We start from the raw sequence: 21,870 nt of genomic DNA, 5'->3' as shown, positions 1-21,870 counted from the left end.
AGATGTAGGAACATTATTAAATAAACATTTATCTATTTTTGAGGTATGAAGAAAATTTCATAACCTACTAGGCAAGACAACAAACAAATTCATTCTATATCCGAAAATTTCCACTTATTCAATCAATCAAAGTGGACTAATGCAAGATACTTACTACTGTATGTTTATAATGAAAAATACAAAGATGAATATACTTTTTTTAGGGTTAAGTATGTATTTGGTCCCTATAAATATCTTAAATTTTATTTCTAGTCCTTATTAAAAAATAATATATTTTGGTCCCCATAAAATTATTATGCACGTAGTTTTATTTCTTACTGTTAAACCGATGTGTATTTTTGAATAGTTATTTTACAGACAAAAAAGAAACTCAAAATTTGATTTCTAAGTCGAAATTTGCATTACTTTTATCATTATCTTTTGAAATTTAAAATATTCATATTTAATTCTTTTCATTATAAAAATTCTATAATTTGGTAAAAGAATATTTTATAATATTCTAAACACATATATGAAAAAAGTATTCAAAAATTTAAAATTTTAAGAGTAATTAAACAGTTTTTAAAATTTTAAAAAATAGTAGAGACTAAAAGTGCATGCAAAGAAATTTTATAGGACTACAATATGTCATTTTTTTTAATAGAAACTAAAAATGAAATTTAAAATATTTATAGAGATCAAAAGCATACTTAACCCTCCTTTTTAAACATTGGATAATTAAGCCTTAACAAATCACACCAACTATGAAAATAGTGCTTTAAGCACATAAGTGCACAACAAAGTCAGAGGAACAAGATCTAGAAACACAATAAAAAATATTTTAATGTACGTAAGTCGAATAAGAAGGGAAATATAAGTAGGTGAGAACTCCAATAGTAAAAGAAATTTTTTTAACATACAACAATCAGTTCCGTTTTTACAGTCATTTAGATTTGATAGTATGGGTGAACCTCCAATTAATCATGTTCATGTTAGAAATAATAAGCATTAAATATAATTTTATGAACCTACACGTGATAAATTCAAATTGTCAATTAATATCACTATAGTATAAAAGAATACAATTTATTGCTGTAAAAGTTCTCAGCCATTAAAATTAATCTCATTTATTATTAATCATAAAAATAAAAATCATTTATAATTTGGACTTGGATGGATGTTAAAAAATCTCACCTCTGTTGTCACGTTTAAATTTCCAACTCTATCACCTCTCTATCACCTCTCACCCAATACAGCAAAAGTACAAGATCTTTCATTTTCATTTCACAATTTTCAGGGCTAAGATCAACTTAATCGTTATAATACAAGAGATTAAACATGATGAGGAGGGAAATAGTTATACAAATTCTTATATGCTATTTGAATGTGAAAACTTCAAACCATTCGAATATTAACAATTACCAAACAAAGTAAAAATAAAACTCCGCAATTCTAATGTGTTTGTACTAAAGTGTACAATAATTAATTTATGTGGGTGAGCTATATAAGAACAATTTCAACCTCAAGAAGCAACACAAGTTAAAAAATCAGGTTTAAAATGTATAAGTAACAAGAAGTTTAGAACTGCATTGCCGATTGAAACACTATTACAATAAAATCAATATTTAAGGACTCAAAATATAATATTCCATAATTTCCAAAAAAATCAAGAAAATCATAGATAATAATATTTCTAAAAGAGTTCTTGGGCAAGTCTTACCAGTGGCGCAATTCTAGAGCCTTTGCTATTTATAATATTTCTATTTTTGGTAACATTACTATAAATATATATGTTATATTATTTATTATATACTCCCTCCGTCCCAAAATAAGTGTCACATTTACTTTTTAGGTTCATTGAATATTTAATGTATCTAGTCTGTATAGAGACCAGATACATTAAATATTCAATGAATCTAAAAAGTAAATGTGACACTTATTTTGGGACAGAGGGAGTATATTTTTTTAAATTGAGTCATTATAAAAAATTAAGAGTTATAAATGTGATTTCTCGATATAAATTTTACTTCTTCTTTTTCGATGCAGCGTTTCATATTCTTGCAATTTTTCCTTCTCAATGCAACCTTTTACTGTTCCTCTTTCTCGATGCAGCCTTTCTCGATGCAGTGTTTCTTTTCCTTCAAATTTTTTCTTCTCGATGCAACCTTCCAATGAATCTCATCATGAGCAGCCTTCGGATTTAGGGTTTATAAATAGGTAAAAAACCCCTTTGCCAATTCACGCCTCCCTCCTGTTCAGTTCTTGCAATTCGAAATTTGTTGATTTCCTTTTCTCTTTTGCTAATTCACGCCTCCCTCCTTGCAGTTCTTGCAAATTTTGTTTTATTTTTGTCTCAAAGACTTGATTTTGATTGATTATATAAACTTAAAATGCAAATTGTTTATTTTTAGTTTGATTTTTACTATGAGACTCTTATGATTGAAATTTAGGATTTTGTTTATTTGGGCTTTAATTTTAATATAGAAATTTGTTTGATATGTTTGCTTAGATGGATGTTTTGATAATTGTATAAGGTTTTGAATGTTTGGTTATGTTGTACTGTTTATTTTGTAGGAAACAAAACTGAAAGAGGGGACATTAATGCAGAACAATTTTTGATGGGTTTCATGTGTTTTTTGTGGTTGTGGTCAAGTGTTGTCAGGAGGATTTTATGTTGAAGGCTATGAGTTTGTGACAATGCCATCTACGGAGAATCAGAGCTCTTCTACTTCTTCATCGTTTTACTCCTTTGGCCCGTTATTCTGTATTAGGCATGAACAGGTTCATTCTGTGGAAGCAAATCATGAATCAAATTCATGTAATTTGGAGATAAGTATTAATTTACTTAATGTGTTAGTCTATATCAATATTCCTTTTGTTCTTTTTGTTTAATATTTTTTCATTTAACATTAAAAGTTGTAAGGGAGGTTTTGTTCTCTTAACTTTTGTTGTTGTTGTTTTATTCTAACATTTAAAAAATGAAAATGGTAGAGTATTGTATCTGTTTGCTCATCATTCACATACTGGGGCGTTTGCTGTCTCTGCTGTCTCTGTTGTCAGTGGTTATGGATTTAGGACAAAAAACTGTTGGCCAGATTTTCTTCTGGTGACTTTGTTATTTCCAATTATCCAATCACAGATTCTAGAAAACAAAGTCGAGTGAATGTCACCAAGCTTTCTACCTTGTGAGATTCTAGAAAACAAAGTCGAGTGAATGTCACCAAGCTTTCTACCTTGTGAGATTCTAGAAAACGAGTCAAATATCTCGAGGATTCAATGGTACTGATAACTTAAACAAGGTTCCTAGATTCAAAGAGTTTTGGATTCAAAATCATGTTTTTTTTCTTTACTGTTGCCTACAGGGATATGTGATATGGAAATGAAAATCCAGGATCGAATTTCTTGCTTAAGGTGAATGCCTATTTTAAATTATCCTTTTCTCCTGCATTATTCATTTTATTTAAGTTAGCTTGGGAGGGGAGGATGCATGGTTGGTGAAGATTAATAGTTGAACTTGAAAATATTTTATTTTCGAGGTATTTTCTGGTATTCAAGCAATGGTGTAACAATACTATTGGTATTATATCTCATACGGGCTTGCTAGAGTTGCTCTGAAAAGACTTCGGTCATGGTATGTACCATCAATGAAAAAATGTTTTACATTGCTATTATTTCTTGGAAATATTCTGACATATCAATATGTATTGTTTTTATTTATACTAAAGTGATATTAGGGGTATAATAATTAATTCTAGCCTTTAATAATAGTAGATGTTAGTGTTACACTAAAAATTCATATCAGTTACACTTTGAGCAATGATTCAAAAGTCAACCTTTATTTTTCAAAGATCTGAAACGTGTTTTTTTATTATCTTTAACTTTTATTTGTTAAAGCTAGCATGATTAATTACTCATTATCATACAGTTCTTTCTGCAAACAGTATCGGAGACTACCTCCTTCATGCAATACAAAACCTTTTTAAAGACTTGGAAGCACTGGATCGAATGCATAAAGAAGACCTTGACATTATTATGAAGGAAAGATCAGGGAAAAGTTATAGTAGTATGACTAAGGTGAACTCTCATGTTAGGCTGGCATCATCAGTGAGCACCTTCTCTGGTGATCTCTCATGTTAGGCTGGCATCATCAGTGAGCACCTTCTCTGGTGATGGTGGTTTTCTTGGAAAGTGACATAAGAAAAGTCTAATTCTCCTAAACTGTACATTGTTTTACTAACATAGTATGATTCAAGGGGTAGACTTTTCACTAAGGTTTTAATCCTGGTGCACTCTCTCCAATATTGTCTATGTTGTGGAGTAGTCTATTTCAATAAATCAAAACATGACCAATGAGCATTCATTTCGCTAGAGTTGTTGTTTCAAGTTTGTTTGGATTTGTTGAATATTGTTTAAGGTAGTTTCAAATAGAGTAATGTAATTTTCTTTTTCATGACAAATTTATGTCAGCAAATTTATTAAGAGTATTGTAATTTGATCATATAGATGTTGAATGCACTGCTGCTTCTGATTTAGTTTATGTACTTTAATGTCTCTACTGTTTTCAAGGGGTTGAAATTTAGTTTTTAAATTGGCACGTGATTGTTTTCTTCACAAAAGATGAATACAAAAAAAAAAAAAAAGAGTCTTTCCTTGATTAGTGTTAACGAAGTCGGCATGAATTTTTGGATTTCTAGATATATTCCGTAAAGAATGATAAAAGTGTTAATATTTGGAAACATATTTTATTGATGCAATAAATTATTTGTCTAAACAATATATTTGAAATAAAGTTAAGGAGAAATTTTTTCCTTAAAAGGTCAAATGAAATTTTTTTGCCAAAATTAACTATACATAACATAGTACATACTGCTCACAAATCAAATTATACAAGAGTGATCACTGATTAATGAATTAAAATATTTTTTTAAATGAAATATAAATTAGAATTATTGAAATAAAATAACAGAAATATTTATTTACGAATATGACATAAAATTTATTTTTATTTAAAGAAAAGAACTAAAATTTAATTTCTTTAACAATCAAAACATCTATTTATTTAAACTTTAAAAGAATATATTATTTTTAAAAAGAATTATAAATTAAAAGAATACATATAATTGGACACCAATGTTACTTAATATTTTTTAACTTATTTCTTTTTTTTATTATACGAATTTATTTAACCCGTGCTTCACACGGGTATAGACACTAGTATCATTATAAATACAATGAGAGATCATTATCTATCATGTTTCTTAATGTACACAAAAATATACAGAAAAAAACAAAACAATAACCTGCACAAGCTGGTTGAAATGGTGTGCTAACACTTTAAACAGTTACCTTCAAGGTAATGTGTGAACAAAGAGTTTTTGGCCAATCCTAGTTAGTTAATGTTTAGAGATATTAAGTTAGAGGAATTCAAAAAATTTATTATTATATACCTAAACTAAGAAATTTCCATTGGATATAACCTAACCAACATCATAGGTTGGCTTACTCATAAAATTAACATTGGATTGAAATTTTCACCAGAAAATCAAAGAGTAGTTTAGTTGAATATGAATAATACTAGTAGTTAGCGATTGTATTTAAGAAGTATTTATGATGTAAATCTACAACTTAGAGTTAGACTAGTGATTTAGACTGTTTTACAATTAAAATCTTATTCTAATGCACCCGAATTTTAAGATAGTACTCATAAAAACTACAATGAGTGTGTAAATCACAACTTAGACCAAATTAATATAGAGAAGATACTTAGACATTAACAATGTCTACATAATACCTTCTACACAACTGACTAAAAACTTAATGATATATGAAATAAATCATAAAACTCCAGGTTTGACCCACAACATATATGATAGTTCATATAAAGACAAACATCCAAAATAGATAACATTAATGATTTTATATGTGCATATAAGACTCCATATCATAATTTTTTTACCTCTAGTCCTTTATCAACTTTTTTCTTATTAATATTATTTTCAGTCTCATTTCATTTATAACATAGTTAATAAAAAAGATAAACATCACTCATACATTATTATATAAAATGGATATTTTTTGGATTCATGCACATTTTAGATTAAAGATTACTCAATTACTTTATCAGGGATAAGGAGTTAAAACAAATAAATTTATAAAAAAAGGACATGAGAGAGATGCAAGAGCTATATTCTTCAATAATAACTTATTGTACGAGATAAACCATTTCAAAGCAACAAAAGTAACCTCTCATCCACTGTTATTATGATCTATATATGTTGGTGATTTTAGTATCATCAATGCATTTTGGTGTAATGTGATTTACTATAGGCCAATGCAATTATGCGTTAAGTTTGAAACGAGTTAGGGTAGTGCGGAGTGCACGCTCGTCGAGCCAAACGTGTAATTGAATATGAGTAATAGAAACGGGGTTCCAAGGGGCGTAGCCCCTGGCGGGGTGCGGGGCAGCGCCCCGTCGGGGTCCAAGGGGCGGAGCCCCTGGCGGGGTGCGGGGCAGCGCCCTGCCGGGGTCCAAGGGGCAGCGGACATAACAATTCGGTTTGAATAGTTGCACCCGTTGCAACAGACATAACTGTTTCCGAAAAGGTGTGTCCTTTCGTCTCTATTATTGGTCTCCTATATAAGGAGTCTTTTGGTCTCAATTTGGTTTACGAAATTACAGACTTCCTCTCTACATTCTGATATGTTCTCCATTGTCAGAAACAGATTGATTCTTCAAGAATTATCCCCGCAAAGATTTCGTGAACCCAGACAAGTATAGGGTCGAAATACTTTGTTTGGAAAGTGAACAAACACGATTCTTGAAGATATCCAGGATTATCACACTTATATCTAACAATATATAGATATCTAAGCTTAAAAATGACTTACCTTTAATCATCCAGTTTGAGCATTTCGTACTAGAAGTCTAACATTGTCTCCAATTTATAAAAATAAAAACATGTAAAAAAAGCTCACCAATATTTATAATTTGAAAAAACAGGTGAATCAGAATCTCCATTACTTTTGGTTCTAAAACCAAACCATGATTAGTTTAGGCTCAATGTTAGAGAGAATATATAAGACCCTATAATATCATATGTTTCCATCTCAAAAAAGTTGGCTATTGAAATTCCAAATAGTCACCATTCCTTTTAATCATACCACTACTATACAAAAAAAAAACGAAAAAACATGATTAAAAGACCAACAAACAAAACAAATAACGTTACAACTAAATTATTTTTCTTTCTACGTGTTTTTCTCTTTTAGGGTTTAGAGCGCCGTTTCGGCTCCACCTAGATATTGGTTTCATCCCCAAACATGTTTTGGTTTTTTCTCTCGTCTCATCGAGATTTCCCCCTTTTTTTGTTTCTCTGTTGTTGTTTGTGTGTCTTTTGGTGTGCTGTTCTCTTCTGAAGTATGGAGAAATGGAAGGAGTTCGAACTAACAAAAGAAGAAGAAGAAGGAATCACGGCGGAGGTAGAGAAAGCTTGCGAAGATGAAGTTTTTCAAAGAACCCTCGCGGCGAGACTTTGGACTGACAGTCCCTTCTATGCTCGTGCTTTCACAAATACGGTGATTGGAGCTTGGAAATTAAAAAACCCAGTTGAAGTCCAGGTTCTGAGCAGAAACCTTTTTCTTTTTTCGTTTTGCTTCAAAACGAGATCTATAAGGAGTTTTGAGAAATGGGCCTTGGAGTTTTGATAGAAATCTAATGGTGCTGGCTAGAGTATCGGGTGAATAACAACCTTCAGAGCTCAATATGCATTATGGTACTTTCTGGGTTAGGGTATATGAGCTTCCTTTAATGCTCAAATCGGAAGCTATGGCAAAGAAACTAGGAGGTATACTAGGTGAATATAATGAAATGGATCAAAAGGAGGCACATAGGAACGACGGATTCTTGAGGCTAAAGGTGAAGATGGACCTTAAGAAACCGCTCAAAAGGGGGACAATGGTCAGATTCAAAGAGAAGAATTTAAGAGTACACTTTAAATATGAAAGACTGCCAACTTTTTTGTTTTGTTTGTGGAAAAATTGGACACCAGATGAAGGACTGTGAGGAAGTTGGAGATCTGAGTGATGAAGGATTTGAGAATCTGGAAGAACAAGACTTATCTTTTGGAGCGTGGTTACAAGCTTCTCCTTTACCCAGGATCCAGGAAGAACAGAAGAAGAAGGAATCAAACTCAAGCTCGTGCAGTAAGAGCTTGTTTAATCCATCTTCAGGGTAGAGTAGATGCGAGGATAAAGGGAAGGAAAAATAAGGTGATGAGGGAGAGGTTAATCAGAAGGCAAGTAGGCAAACATTGAAGGCATGAGAGAAGGAGGAGAGTCAAAAGGAGGCAGCAAATCCAATAAAGAAACCAGTCTTGGAGATAGAGGCAATGGCAGAGTCTTTTGGTGCAGTTGATATATCAAATACTGGGCAAGGTTCAGGCAAAAGTTCGAAAGAAGGCACAACAAAGAAAAAGAAGTGGACGCGTAGGCAAGGAGTGAGGAAGACAAACCAAGCAGCAACGAAAAAGGTGGAGATTGAATCTGGAAAAAGAAACCTGATAGATGTGATGATCATGGATGGGACTATTGAAGAACATGGAATTATTGAGAAGAGGCTGAAGGGACCAGAAGTTCACATTGAAGATACAACAACTAAACCAGAGGTGGTGTTGAATGTCCAACACCGCCTAGACCAATGAAACTCTTGAGTTGGAACTTCCGGGGTTTAGGGAGTCCCTGGGCAGTTCGAGCCTTGTTAAGGCTCATTCATATAGAAAATCCCGACGTGATGTTCATAATGGAGTCTCGTTTGAAGAAGGAGGAAGTTCAGAATATCAAGTTTAGAAGTGGGTAAAATTCTTGTCTTAGTGTGGATTGCAGAGGGGTGGGAAGGGAAAGAGTTGGAGGTGTAATCCTTTTTTGGAGGGATAATATTCCTTTGAAGATCATTTCTTACTCTAAGAATCATATAGGAGGGTCTGTTGCTGATGAGGTAGATAACCAAGATTGATTTTTTCAGGGGGGTTTATGGTTTTTCTGAGGAGAATAAAAAACAATTCACGTGGCAGCTTTTACAGGACCTGGTTAGGAAGGGAGGTGAAAGAGTTATATGTTTTGGAGATCTCAACGACACGTTGTCTGAACAAGAGAAATTGGGAGGGAACAGCAGAACCTCGTCTCAGCTTTCGTTGGGAAGACAACTATGGAAGATTGTGGCTTAACAGATTTAGGCTTTCAAGGGCACCCTTTCACATGGTCTAATGGCAGAAAAGGAAAAGATAACATTCAATGTCGCTTGGACAGAGCTATTGCGTCTCATAGTTTCCTTAATAGATTTTCACCAATTAGAGTTATTCACTTGCCCAGATATGGTTCGGATCACGCTGCTTTGAGGATTGATTTGGAAGCTGACTCTGGAAACTTAAGCAGGAAAAGGTATCATTTGTTTAGATTTGAAGAGGCGTGGAGCAGAGACAGTAAATGTGAAGAGACCGTGAAGGATTAGTGGAACAGCCTTCCAAGGAATGGAGTGTCAAAAATTGCAGGTATTCAAAGACTTGAAGACATGTTCAAGGAATACAGAATTAGCGAGCTGAAACAAGAGTTGAGAAGGATCAAGGATATCTTGAAATAGGATTCCAATTGGGATGCTCAAGAGGGGGCCATTGCTTCTTACAAAGCTCTTGAAGGTCAAAGGAATAGATTGCTGCAAGCAGAAGAAATCATATGGAGACAAAAAAGTAGGGCCATTTGGTTGCAACACGGTGACAAAAATACAAAATTTTTCCACAAGAAGGCGGAGCAGTGAAGGAAAGTCAATACAATTCACAAGCTGAAAGATGAAAATGGGTTTTGGTGGAGGGGAGAAGAAAATGTGGAAAGGCTTCTAGTCAACTATTTCTCTGATTTGTTCTCTACTTCAAATCCAAGGAACATGGTTGAGGTCTGTGAAGTTGTGCGAGGGAAAGTTAAGGTGGAACATTACATATTGTGCGAAGAACGGTATTTTGCAGAAGAGGTCAAACAGGATCTTTTCCAAATGAATCCCATCAAGGCTCCAGGGCTAGACGGCCTTCCAGCTTTATTTTTCCAAAAATATTGGCATATAGTGGGGCAGGATGTGAGTCAAGTGGTGCTGGACATCTTAAATAACAACAAGGACCCGGGAGACATTAATTGTACTCATATTGTTCTCATTCCAAAGTTCAAAAATCCAGTCACACCCAAGGATTTTAGGCCCATTAGCTTATGTAATGTGGTTATGAAGATTGTCTCGAAGACGATAGCTAACCGTATAAAGACGATGCTGCCATATATTGTAGATGAGGAACAAAGCGGTTTTGTTAGTGGGAGAGTAATTACAGATAATGCTCTTGCGGCCATGGAATGTTTCTACTGGATGAAGAAGAAGAAGAAAGGGAAGAGGGGAGTGATGGCCCTAAAATTAGATATGTCTAAAGCTTATGATAGGTTGGAGTGGTCTTTCGTGGTAGAGGTTCTGCTTCTATGGGCTTTCCTGAGGCTTTAGTTAATCTGATCAAGCGATGCATCTCAACTGTGTCCTATAAAATTCTCATAGATGGGCAGCCAAGTAGTGTCTTTGCTCCTGAGAGGGGTCTTCTCCAAGGAGACCCGCTCTCTCTGTATTTATTTATCTTGTGTGCTGATGTTCTTTCAGGTATGCTGAAGAAGGAGGCGAAGGAGAACAGAATTCACGGTATTAGAGTTACAAGGCAGGCTCCGGTGATTACTGTAACACCCCTTTTTAATACCCCAAAATATTTAACATATAATCAAAGAATAGCATGCATATAATTCAAAAGGGCGTCACATCGATGTTTTAAAAAAAACTAAAAGCCTTTAAAAACTGACAGCATTTATCTATACAACACAATACACCTGGTCATTTTAATAACACTTAATATAAAATCACAATTTAACTTGGATATGCATTTACAGCGGAAAATATGATACTCATGCGATTCATAATGATTCATGTCCCATACCATGATCATACATCGACTAATGGTCTCAATTCAACATAAGATAAAATCAGAATGTTTGGCTTATGAGCCTCTCAAAACGACAAGCAACCAACACAAGTTCACAAGTCATAGCATAATACATGAGCAAATATAACATGAGTTCAATACACCTAATCTACCCAGTGTTACATGACCAGAGCATCGACTCACTACCTAGTCTCCAATAACCAAGGAAGAACCTCCGGCTAGGTCACACGCGGCTACTAAACTCCAGGACCTGCATGTCACCAAACGAGGGCAACATTAAAACAGAAGGGTGAGAATACGAACCATTATGAAGAAAGTATAACGGAATACAATGGTTAAATCAACACTTCAAGTAATTAATCACACTATGTATAACCATGTAGATAATAGTAATCAACCCACATTTCACATGTTATCAAGTATACAACAAACTTAAAGAGTATAATTTTTCAATTCTACTATTATATTCTCAATTTACACACACAACCATAATTATCACATATTCACACATTTAATCAAATATGTATTCAAACCTCACTCGTTTCAATTATCAAACTCATACACATATCACAACTACATCAACTTCACGTATTCAATTATCGCATAATTTTAATGTGACTCAATGCAAGATATGTGACGCTATGCATGTGGTACCGAATTGTGAACCCAAAGTTTCACCGCCTCCCGATTCAATATCTAGAATCTAGGCCACGCTTCCGATCCGGACAAGACCAAAGCCCACCAAAATGTAAACATATAGTTTACCGCTTCCGATTCACTCTAGAATCTAAGCCTCGCTTTTGTTTCAAAGCAAACCACCTTTGTTTCAAGGCACACCATGACATGAATGTATGTACAATGTTAACAAACATATGCAATTAAGATTATCTCATCAATCTTAACTTATCGCATACCCATAATAATTCAACTCTATGAATTATATATCAAATTGTACACAACATTCACAACTCATTGATATCAATCCACATAATAGAAACAATATTCAATTATGATTCACCAAAATACAATTAACACTAGCAAACCATACTATCTCATGTTAATTCATATCGTAACAAAATATAAGAATACACTTCTAAACCAAGTATCAATTCATTAGTATTTGGTCAAAATACAATTACGGTCAACTTTTCAAAATACCGTAAGTTACCGACAACCGAATAATCAATTTCAATACTTATTATAATTCAATCAATTATACTTATTGAAATTAATTCAACTATTAAGTAAATCAACTAATTAATAATTACACTAGTTCCAAGTTTCTAATTCATTTTCTATTCCAAAAACTAATATTTAATATAAAAGATATTTAAATCTACACTATTTTGGCCGGTTCGTAAATATCACATTTTTGACTAAATAATACCACCATGTTAATCTACTAATTAAACTTAACTACCGCGTAAATTTTCATCAAATTCCGGACAACTAATTATACCGCTTAATTCGACTATTTGATCAAACGGGTCTCTTTTGCATTTCAAGTACCCACTCTCTATTTTTCATTACCATTATATAATACAGTTCTATTTCCATTATATTAACCAATTAATAAAACAAACAGTAAAAGAAAATAAAATAGTGGGGAAGGGGTGAATAGTAATGGAGATCCCATCTCTAATATTTCTTTTCCAAAGTGGAGACTCATGTCTCCATTCTATTTCAAATTCATTATTATTTTCTTCATTACCATTAATTCAAACATATAATTATATTGATTATATGACTTATTCACTACACCTAATTTCATTAATTAAGAAGTATACTTATATAGCTCACATGACTTGTATGTTACTCCTAATTTTATTCTAATAGATTCATACAAAGAAATAATGTGCTGCATGAAAAGAAAGGGGAAATTTTGCATATATTGGAGACGCCCATCGTCTTAACTCATTCAGCAAACCATTATGCACTTTTTATTTAATAACTTAGTTAATTAATACTATATTCATCTTCACCATTAATATGTATATATAAATGACTCATCAATCAATGAAATGGCAAGTAAAAGGGGACTACAAAAGAAACACGGCTGTCCCACTCTCTCTTCTACTAGGAGACGGCCGCCATGTGTTGGTGTTGTGCCGTGTTTGGTTTTACGTGTTCTAACCAATCCCTATTTCCATTTTCCTTTTCTCCAATTTTTTAAGTGTATCACACAGTAGCGCGAGTAATAAGGAAGAACAACATCCTATAGATCTAACATTCATAACAAGAATGAAATTTCCAGAAATAACGAATCAGTATCAACAAGCATTTTCATGGATTTAAATAAATAAACTCTAACATGTTAATCTACCCCAAAGACCCAATATACTATCACATAATAATAGGGATTCTCCCCCTTACCTCTTCAATGTCTCCTCCAAACCCTAGCTCCCCTTTGTTCTTCCCCTTTTCTCTTTTCTTCTTTTTCCTCTTTTCTTCCTTTCTCAGCCTCTCTTGTATCAATCCGTGAGAAATGAGAGAAAATTACCTCTCACTAACCAAACCTTTATTAACTATGTCATAGTGGGCCTCAATATAACACCCCCTATTTACTCTTAACTCCAATAAATAAGCCCAATAGAATATAATCTATTCTTATTTCTATTTTAGCTACTAAATTAAATAACACCAATAATTAAATAGACACAAATATACACACCAAGTTAATTAATATATATATCAATTAACACACCAATTAATTAAATAAATAATTAACACACCAAATTAATTAAATAAATAATAAAATAAATATTGCTAAAATCCTCTAATAACTCAATGTCTCATATTTCCGGTCAAATCTTAGTTATTCGAAAAATTCCCAAAACGCTAAATATTAACTCATTAATATTTCTAATACTAAAAATATTAAAATTTTCGATTAAATATCGATCCGCTATCCAGAACTAATACCGACTAAATCGTCCCAAAACGCGAAAATTTCAATAAACATCATAAATGACTAAATTAAGCAAATAATTATTAAAAACACCAAATAATATAATTACTAATATACTTAATAAAAATATTAATAAAAATCGGGATGTTACAATTACACATCTTTTCTTTGCAGATGATAGCCTTCTGTTCGCAAGGGCAACCTGCCAAGAAGCCGATGGTATTATGTCAACCCTCAAGTCCTACGAACTCTCTTCAGGACAAGTGGTGAATCTAGATAAGTCTGAGGTCTCGTTCAGTCAAAATGTGAAGGAAGAAGACAAAGACATGATCCGTACAAGGATGGGAGTAAAGACTGTAGCCTCTCACACTAGATATCTGGGATTACCGGTGATTTTCGGAAGATCTAAGAAGGAGGTCTTCTCGCTTGTTATTGAGAGAGTTTGGAAGAAAATCAAGGGATGGAAAGAGCAATTCTTATCTAGAGCTGGGAAGGAGGTGCTGATAAAAGCAGTGGCTCAGGCGATTCCAACTTATGTGATGAGTTGCTACAAACTGCCAGAAGCTATTTGCAATGAGATCGAGGTTATGTTGGCAAAGTTTTGGTGGGGGTCCGGAGGTGGAGACAGGAAGGTACATTGGATGAGCTGGGAAAAACTGTCAAAACCCAAGGGCAGTAGAGGTATGGGATTTCGTGGTATAAGTGAATTTAATAAGAGTCTCTTAGGTAAACAATATTGGAGGCTCCTGGACTGCGAGAACTCTCTTATGAACAGAGTGATGAAAGGCCGTTACTTTCCCAGGACTGCTGTGGATAAAAGCTGCAGTGGATACGCTCCAAGTTATGCTTGGAGGAGTATTTTAAGTGCACAAGATCTGGTCCACAAGGGAGCTAGGTGGAGAATAGGAAATGGTGCTCAAGTCAAGGTTTTCGAGGATAGGTGGCTGCCATCTAATCAGGGTTTCAAAGTTAAATCCCAAAGAAGATATCTTGCTGAGGATTGTACGGTTTCAGATTTAATTGATGAAGATCTGAAGACTTGGAGAAGGGAGCTCGTTTTCTAGGCTTTTGACCATGAAGAAGCCTGCCAGATCGTTAGCATTACATTGTCTGTGGGTTCTGCTCAGGATAAATTAATCTGGCATTTTGAGAGAAATGGGGAATACTCTGTAAGATCAGCTCATCACCTTTGTATGCAGGCCAGAGAAGCAAAAAGCCCAGGTACGTCTCCCCCCTGCAAGAAACTTTGGCACCATATTTGGAAAGCACCTGTGCATACAAGAGTTAAAAATTTCCTGTGGAGGACAGCAAAGAATATCCTGCCTACCAAACGTAACCTAATGAAGAAAGGCATAAGGTTAGATCCTACTTGTTCTCTGTGTAACATGGATGTAGAAACTGGTAGACACCTTTTTATGGAGTGTGAATTCGCTAGGACTGTGCTTTTCTCTTCTGTTCTGAGTTATAGGATTCCTACAAACTTAGATGTTAATGACTGGATGTTGAGTTTTCTATCTTGTGGGGATGTTTATAGCTCTCAAATTCTCTGCAATGATGTGTATAAAATCTGGAGGTGTAGGAATCTGAAACTGTTCCAATCCAAGGACTCTGCTCATGTGAAGATCGCAGAGGATGCAGTGGCTAGTGTGATGGAATATAACTGCTGGAACCATCAGCGAAGGAGAGAGGAAAGAGGGAACGAGGATTCAGGTGTTAACAGGGAGGGTGTCCATTTTATACATGTTGATGCTAGTATATCTGCTGATGTGTTCATGACTATGGGGTGTATCATCAAAGACCATTATCAAGCCATTTCAGTTGCTGCTTGTAAAAAGGAAAATGTTTCAATTGAGGTTGCAGTGGGAGAGGCTTTGGCTTTAAGATGGGGTCTGACATTGGCAAAGGACTTACACTTGGAGAAGATAGTGATTAAATCAGATGCAAAAGTTGTGGCGGATTGTGTTAATGTTGTGCAAAAGGATGCTGTTCTGGAACCTTTAATTGATAACATTAGAACTCTGTTAGATGTCTTTAAATTTTCTGCTCTGTTATTTCATAGTCGAGTCCATAATACTCAAGCCCATGATTTGGCTAGATTGGCTTATGTTGTAGGTTCAAAAACATGGTGTGGAGTTTACCCCTCTAGGGATATCTCTGCTTTTTCTCATCTTTAATGAAATCTTTTTTCACATAAAAAAAACGTTACAACTAACTTAATTACATAATAATTTACTATTACAAACAAAAAATATCATTAAAAATAACTTAATTATATAATAATTTACCATTTCAAACAAGAAAAAACATGATAAATTATCACATAAGTGAATGAGAGGATGATAATGTCAAAAATGATTGATTATACACTCTAGTCTCTTAAACTACCTACTTTCTAAATTTGGTGATGAAATTGAAAATCATCGATATTGTAAGGCCTTTGGATTGACCAATCTAGTCACTAGTATCTAACATGACCTGAAATTTTCATTTTCATGGATATATTGAAATTTTGTTTCCCTTTCCATTTTATGAAATATGTATTGGTTTCTAAAAGGTGCATGGACTTGGATTGGTCATTTGTTTTGCTTCCACATGATATTAAAACTCAAACAATACATATAAGTTTAATCCACCAAATGACATTTTGCAAATTAAAAATATTTGACTACATGAATTCATGTGCAACATTAGTGCCACTAAAAAAGACAACAATAATAACACTAGTAACAACAACAATGTTACTCGCATTATCATCAATATAACCATTTTGATCAAAAGAGCTAGTTTTTCTTTGTCCTTGAGGATATTTATAACTTTTTGAAGTTGCTTAAATAACTAATTAGCCTCTTGTTTGAAATCAAGGAATTAAAAATACTAACATTAAAAATATAACAAATAAATAAAATAAAATAAAAAACAGAGCCCAGGGAATAAAAGGGAGCCTTAAAAGAATCACCTCTTCACCAGGGTTCTTATCCGGATGGAATCACAATGCCAACTTTTAATAGGCCTCTATGTTTCATGTCGAGGTCATTTACTCCAAACCAAGAACCTAAAAGCTAGTCAAAAAATATTTAGCATGTGATTAGAGTATATAACATATTTACTGGTACTAGGATTTCGAACAACAAGAAAAGTAAAAGGTAAAAACAGAAAGAAAAAAATTCATTAATGGGAAGACTAATAATAATTATAACACTAGGAATCAATGGTTCCACAATGGCTTGAATATGATAGAACTGGGTATTACATATTTTCTATAATGTATACCATTAAAGGGGTAAAAATAACAAACGGAAGAAACCAAACAGTCTAGGATTTTGAGTTGTTGGATTTTGAGAATTTCTTCATACGAACGATTAGGGTGAAAAGAAAAAAATAAAAAAAGGAAATGAGTAACACAAAAGTGGTAGGCGGCTTAACAAATCTAACATAATAATCAAAAACTCACTAAGAAGAGGTGACTATTCACTTTCACGATGTAATGAACCAGAGGAAGAAGTTGGGTAAAATATGGGAGAAAATTTTTATGAGGAAAATTTTCGGTAAAACATTGGGACGGAATTTTGGAATAAAAATTTAGAAATATTGAGAGTGAGGGTGTAACACCCTTCTAACCCCACATTTATTTCTCATATAATTTATGAATTAAATCAAATAAAACCACCACTCAAGGATGTCACACTTCATAGAAAATATCATAATAACAATCATGCTCTATAACACAGGTTGCATCAATTTAGAACATGCATCTGATAATAAATCAACACATCATTTAAAATTTCGCAGTAGAATCACCATCATAATATCATACTTAACTTCTCAAAACTCATAGTATAAAATACTTAACTTCTCAAAATTTCATCACTTTAAAACCATTTTAACAATCAAAACCATCATAAATTTACGTCGACATCAAAAGAACATAACAATCGCAAAACATAGCGTTTCCAATCTGATATTACATATCAGAGCAAGAAACCTCTAATTAACGGAATAAATAATTCACTTCGAAGCTATCCTCAAAGCTTCTAAGAACTACTCATGGTCACATGCGCGTTACCTACGTGGAGGCAACATTCAAACAAAAAGGGTGAGTAATCATAATTTTTTATAAAATACATAAGGAAAAGATTAGTAGTTATAACTACATCATCACATAACAACACATACTATTCGTCAATACTTTATACTCACAGATACATCATAATATCACATGTACATCTTTCATCATCATAATCATCATATATTCACTTAGTTCACAGTTATCGTCACATCACAACATATCAACAAAATTAATACAATGTCACATAGGATGTTAATGGTACACAATTGACTCAATGCATATGGTACTAAAATTTATGAGCATACGGTTCATCACCCTCCAAAGATCCCCACCATAGGATCGATTCACTCTTGGAACCGGAGCACATCACAAAATGCACACAATCCACACAATTGGATTGAGGCTCGTCACAAGTGGACCACCGTCCAAAAATACTATGAATGCATGATGCACAACAACATCATATAAAATTAGATCACGGCTAGTCAAGTGCATCATCATTCACGTAATCATCTTTACGTAGCATGTAAACACATTAAACATGCTAATTACTAAAACATCATCATGGATCACATCAATTACATCATAACAACTTCATAACACATATATAATAACATGACAACACGTGACATTCAAATAATCATTTAAAATATCAAACGAAGTCGGAATCGAACTGGTGAAAATGTTCTGGAAAGCTTAGAGAGTCTATTTTAAGAATATGATTTTCATTGCAGGACTTAATAGATTAACCGAATCAGTTTAATCAAACAACAAAAATACATACTCGCATTGGACAGAATGTTTCGAATGACTTCAAAATGACGCCAAAAATCATATACTTATGAGAAAATTATGAAACTTTTCAGTTGGAAAAACCGACCTTAATCCAAACAGACTCACGAGACTCCAGTTACACTTGAAACAAGCTGACCAATGCATCACCAAAATCGCCTACGTTTCTGGTTTAAAAACCAGAGAACCGCTACTGTTCTAACGCTTCAGATGGGACCTCAAACGGACTTACGGGGCTCAGGATATGCATGAAACAAGTAAATAAATACTCTCTTATGTTTTCCTGTGATTTTCTTACGGGAATTTCATTTCTAAACTCATATTTTTCCAAATTAAACCTATCACAAACATTCCCTAACTTGTTCAAATAGCTTATTTCGAGAATATATTAGTATAAGTCAATTACCTACTATTATTAGGGGTGTTCATTGGTTCGGGTAAATTTGAACCAACCCATAGTGTTTGGGTTGGACATTTTTTCAGTTTGGACAAGAACTAAACTAAATCAATGAAATCCAATGACAATTGGTTTGGGTATCGGATTTTCAATTTTCTATCCGTAAACCCAACCAAAACCAACCATAATTAATTATCATAAAAATTACTATCAAGCATTCAGCTTCAAGAAAAAAAAAAGTGAAATGTCGGATGCGGACAAGTTATTATATTTTAATTTGTTAAATGAGCATAAAGTTATGAAACACATTTATTATCATACTAACTCAAGTGACTAGTTATAGATTCAAAAAAATTTATGTTAAATATTTTTCTTGTTAGATATTTTTGAATCTATTAAAGAAAAATTGCTAGTCTAATATTTACGATTAAACATTATTAGTACTATTTTTTATATTATCATGAAAAATTAATTTCCGTAAACAAGTTACTTTTTTGAAATATTTTTACATTTCTTATCTACCCGAACAATCCAACCCAAACTAACCCGTTGTTTCTCGGTTTGATTCGGTTTGAGCTTTATCGCAAAAATTTGAAAATCCGATCCAAACCAATCCATATAATTTTAATAGGTTCGGATATTGGATTCTCTGAAAACCGAACCAAACCAGCCTGTGAACACCCCTAACTGTTGTTTCACTCTCATCCTATCAATCAACCTCGAATTTTACAAAATCCTCATAACTCTCCAAATTCATCAATATATTAACTCACTATTATTATTATTTGTGTCAGACCATCAATATATAATAACCCTTAACACCAAGGCATACTAATCCAACTCTAAAACATATCATAGTTACTCAAGTAGTAACTCTGACAATTCTAAGGTAACAAATTTCTCTCTTAAACATATCAACATAACTCTAAAATTTATTAGAGATGCTCAAAGGCAAATCTAAAACATATCAAACTACCAATTATACACTCAAAACTCTAAACAACTCGAGACTTATCAATAACAACTCTAAACTCGTCAAACAACCCTAAAGTCATGCTTCCTACGAGACATAAATCATACATAGTCACACATCATATTGCACGAATTTTATCATTAACACACTTAAAGTCACAACCTTCAAACATCAAATTAATGGCATATTAAACATCATAATCAACACATACACCATGTTATTCATCAATAAAACCCTCACATACAACAATTCTACATCTACCTTAACCTCATATCAATAATAATAAACTCGGTTACACCCCTTACCTCAAATTTCTAGCAAGTTGGTCTCCTTCAAGCTCTATGGAAAACTCTTCTCTGAACCCTAGCCTCTTCTTTCACCTTATTCCTCTTTCCTAATTTTCTTCTTATTTTTCCCCTTGGACCCTTTATATGATCTTCCCATTATAGCCTCACTAATCATCCTTATTTTACCATCTTGCCCTTAGCACCTTTACACCTAATTATCTTATTTATTTTATTAATAAACTATATTAAATTATTATTATTATTATTATTATTATTATTATTATTATTCTTAATAACATAAATTAAATTATTAAATCTAAGTAATTCTAGATATCATATATGTCATACTACTATCCCCAGAACACATCATCACACATCATATAATATTCATCATAATTCTCAAATAATTATTAAAATAAATAGTTCTAGATTTTGGGGTGTTACATAGAGTGCTGATTTTCAGGAAAGGTAGTGTTGGATATATTCTTATCTTGCTCAAAGCGGAGATGGTTGGTGAAATTTGTAGTGAGAAGTATAATGAAGCCAGAGGGAAGGCAATTTTTAAAGAACTGTCTAATCTTATTGTCGCACAACGTGTTTTGATGTCACTGCATCGTATGGTATCACTTATGTGTTTTGATGTTTTTTCCAATTTGATAAAGATACTTTTAGTACTTGCATATTTGTAATTTGATTATAGTGTCATGTGCTTGTACCTTACTTGTTTTGTACTTCATTTATAATCGATTCGGCTATTGTTTTGCTATACCAATAAGAAACTTCCTTACTCAGTTAATAAGAGTGTTTAATCCTTCATAATATGTCTTTTTGAGCCTTGATAGTTTCTACTTTGTCATTTCATTAGGCGTAGCTTGAATCAAAAGTTAAAGCTCTTATATCTGCTTTTTCAGGCATTTGATTCGAATCAAGTGTAATACATTATTCGAATCAGAAGCTGTGTGAAAAAATGGGATTTTGCTCTGGAGCATTTTATTCAAATCACATATTGAACATGATTCGAATAACAACCTCTTGTGATTCGAATCAAGTGCAAACATTAATTTGAATCAACAGAAATCTTGAAGCTTTATTTTGGGTTTGCCCGAATTGATTTGAATCACGTTTTTCACTTGATTTGAATCAAAGCTTCAAGACCCATTTTTCATCATGGATTTAAATAGATTTTTCTTTGATGAAAGAAACAAGTGAGTGAAACCTACGGAGAAACCCATATAGACAAATTGTGAATGACTTTGTCTTCTATTCTTAGTGTTTCTATATCCATCACCATAATTCTTTCTCTTCTTCACTAGAATAACATCTTGATTATGAATTTATGTCAAATTCATTCTCCTTTTTGTTGTATCTTTTTTAGTGAAATTTGTTGTTTTGTTGAGTAAATTAGAGTGGAGGAGTTTATTAATCTGGATGTGTTGTTCATGATTAATCAATCTCT

The 21,870-nt window shown here is 33.1% G+C and overlaps 2 protein-coding genes and 1 long non-coding RNA gene across 4 annotated transcripts; all 3 read left to right on the top strand.

Annotated features, from left to right (window-relative positions):
• The first annotated feature begins 2,032 nt into the window (after positions 1-2,032).
• LOC131641967 (uncharacterized) lies at positions 2,033-4,436 on the top strand. Of its 2 annotated transcripts, none has more exons than XR_009295690.1 (5): positions 2,033-2,196; positions 2,554-3,258; positions 3,342-3,390; positions 3,516-3,610; positions 3,921-4,436. It is a non-coding gene; the product is annotated as an uncharacterized LOC131641967 (long non-coding RNA). The 2 variants fall into 2 exon arrangements; XR_009295689.1 differs by having other exon boundaries at positions 3,905-4,436.
• A 4,745-nt stretch (positions 4,437-9,181) lies between these two features.
• LOC131641969 (uncharacterized) lies at positions 9,182-9,484 on the top strand. The gene has a single exon (XM_058912254.1). It carries the CDS (start codon positions 9,182-9,184, stop codon positions 9,482-9,484), a length of 303 nt encoding a protein of 100 aa, XP_058768237.1.
• A 4,639-nt stretch (positions 9,485-14,123) lies between these two features.
• On the top strand, positions 14,124-14,963 carry LOC131641968 (uncharacterized mitochondrial protein AtMg00310-like). The gene has a single exon (XM_058912253.1). The coding sequence runs from the start codon at positions 14,124-14,126 to the stop codon at positions 14,961-14,963; it is 840 nt and encodes a 279-aa protein (XP_058768236.1).
• The last annotated feature ends 6,907 nt before the right edge of the window (positions 14,964-21,870 follow it).

Source organism: Vicia villosa, unplaced genomic scaffold (assembly GCF_029867415.1).
Source record: "Vicia villosa cultivar HV-30 ecotype Madison, WI unplaced genomic scaffold, Vvil1.0 ctg.004328F_1_1, whole genome shotgun sequence".
NCBI classification, from domain to species: Eukaryota; Viridiplantae; Streptophyta; class Magnoliopsida; order Fabales; family Fabaceae; genus Vicia; species Vicia villosa.
Note: the sequence above shows the minus strand (reverse complement) of the source record. Positions and strands in the feature narration are given on the sequence as shown.

Bases quoted from the DNA above. Each gene is read 5' to 3' on its own strand.
- LOC131641969 (XM_058912254.1), top strand. From the start codon at position 9,182: ATGGAAGATTGTGGCTTAACAGATTTAGGCTTTCAAGGGCACCCTTTC.
- LOC131641968 (XM_058912253.1), top strand. From the start codon at position 14,124: ATGTCAACCCTCAAGTCCTACGAACTCTCTTCAGGACAAGTGGTGAAT.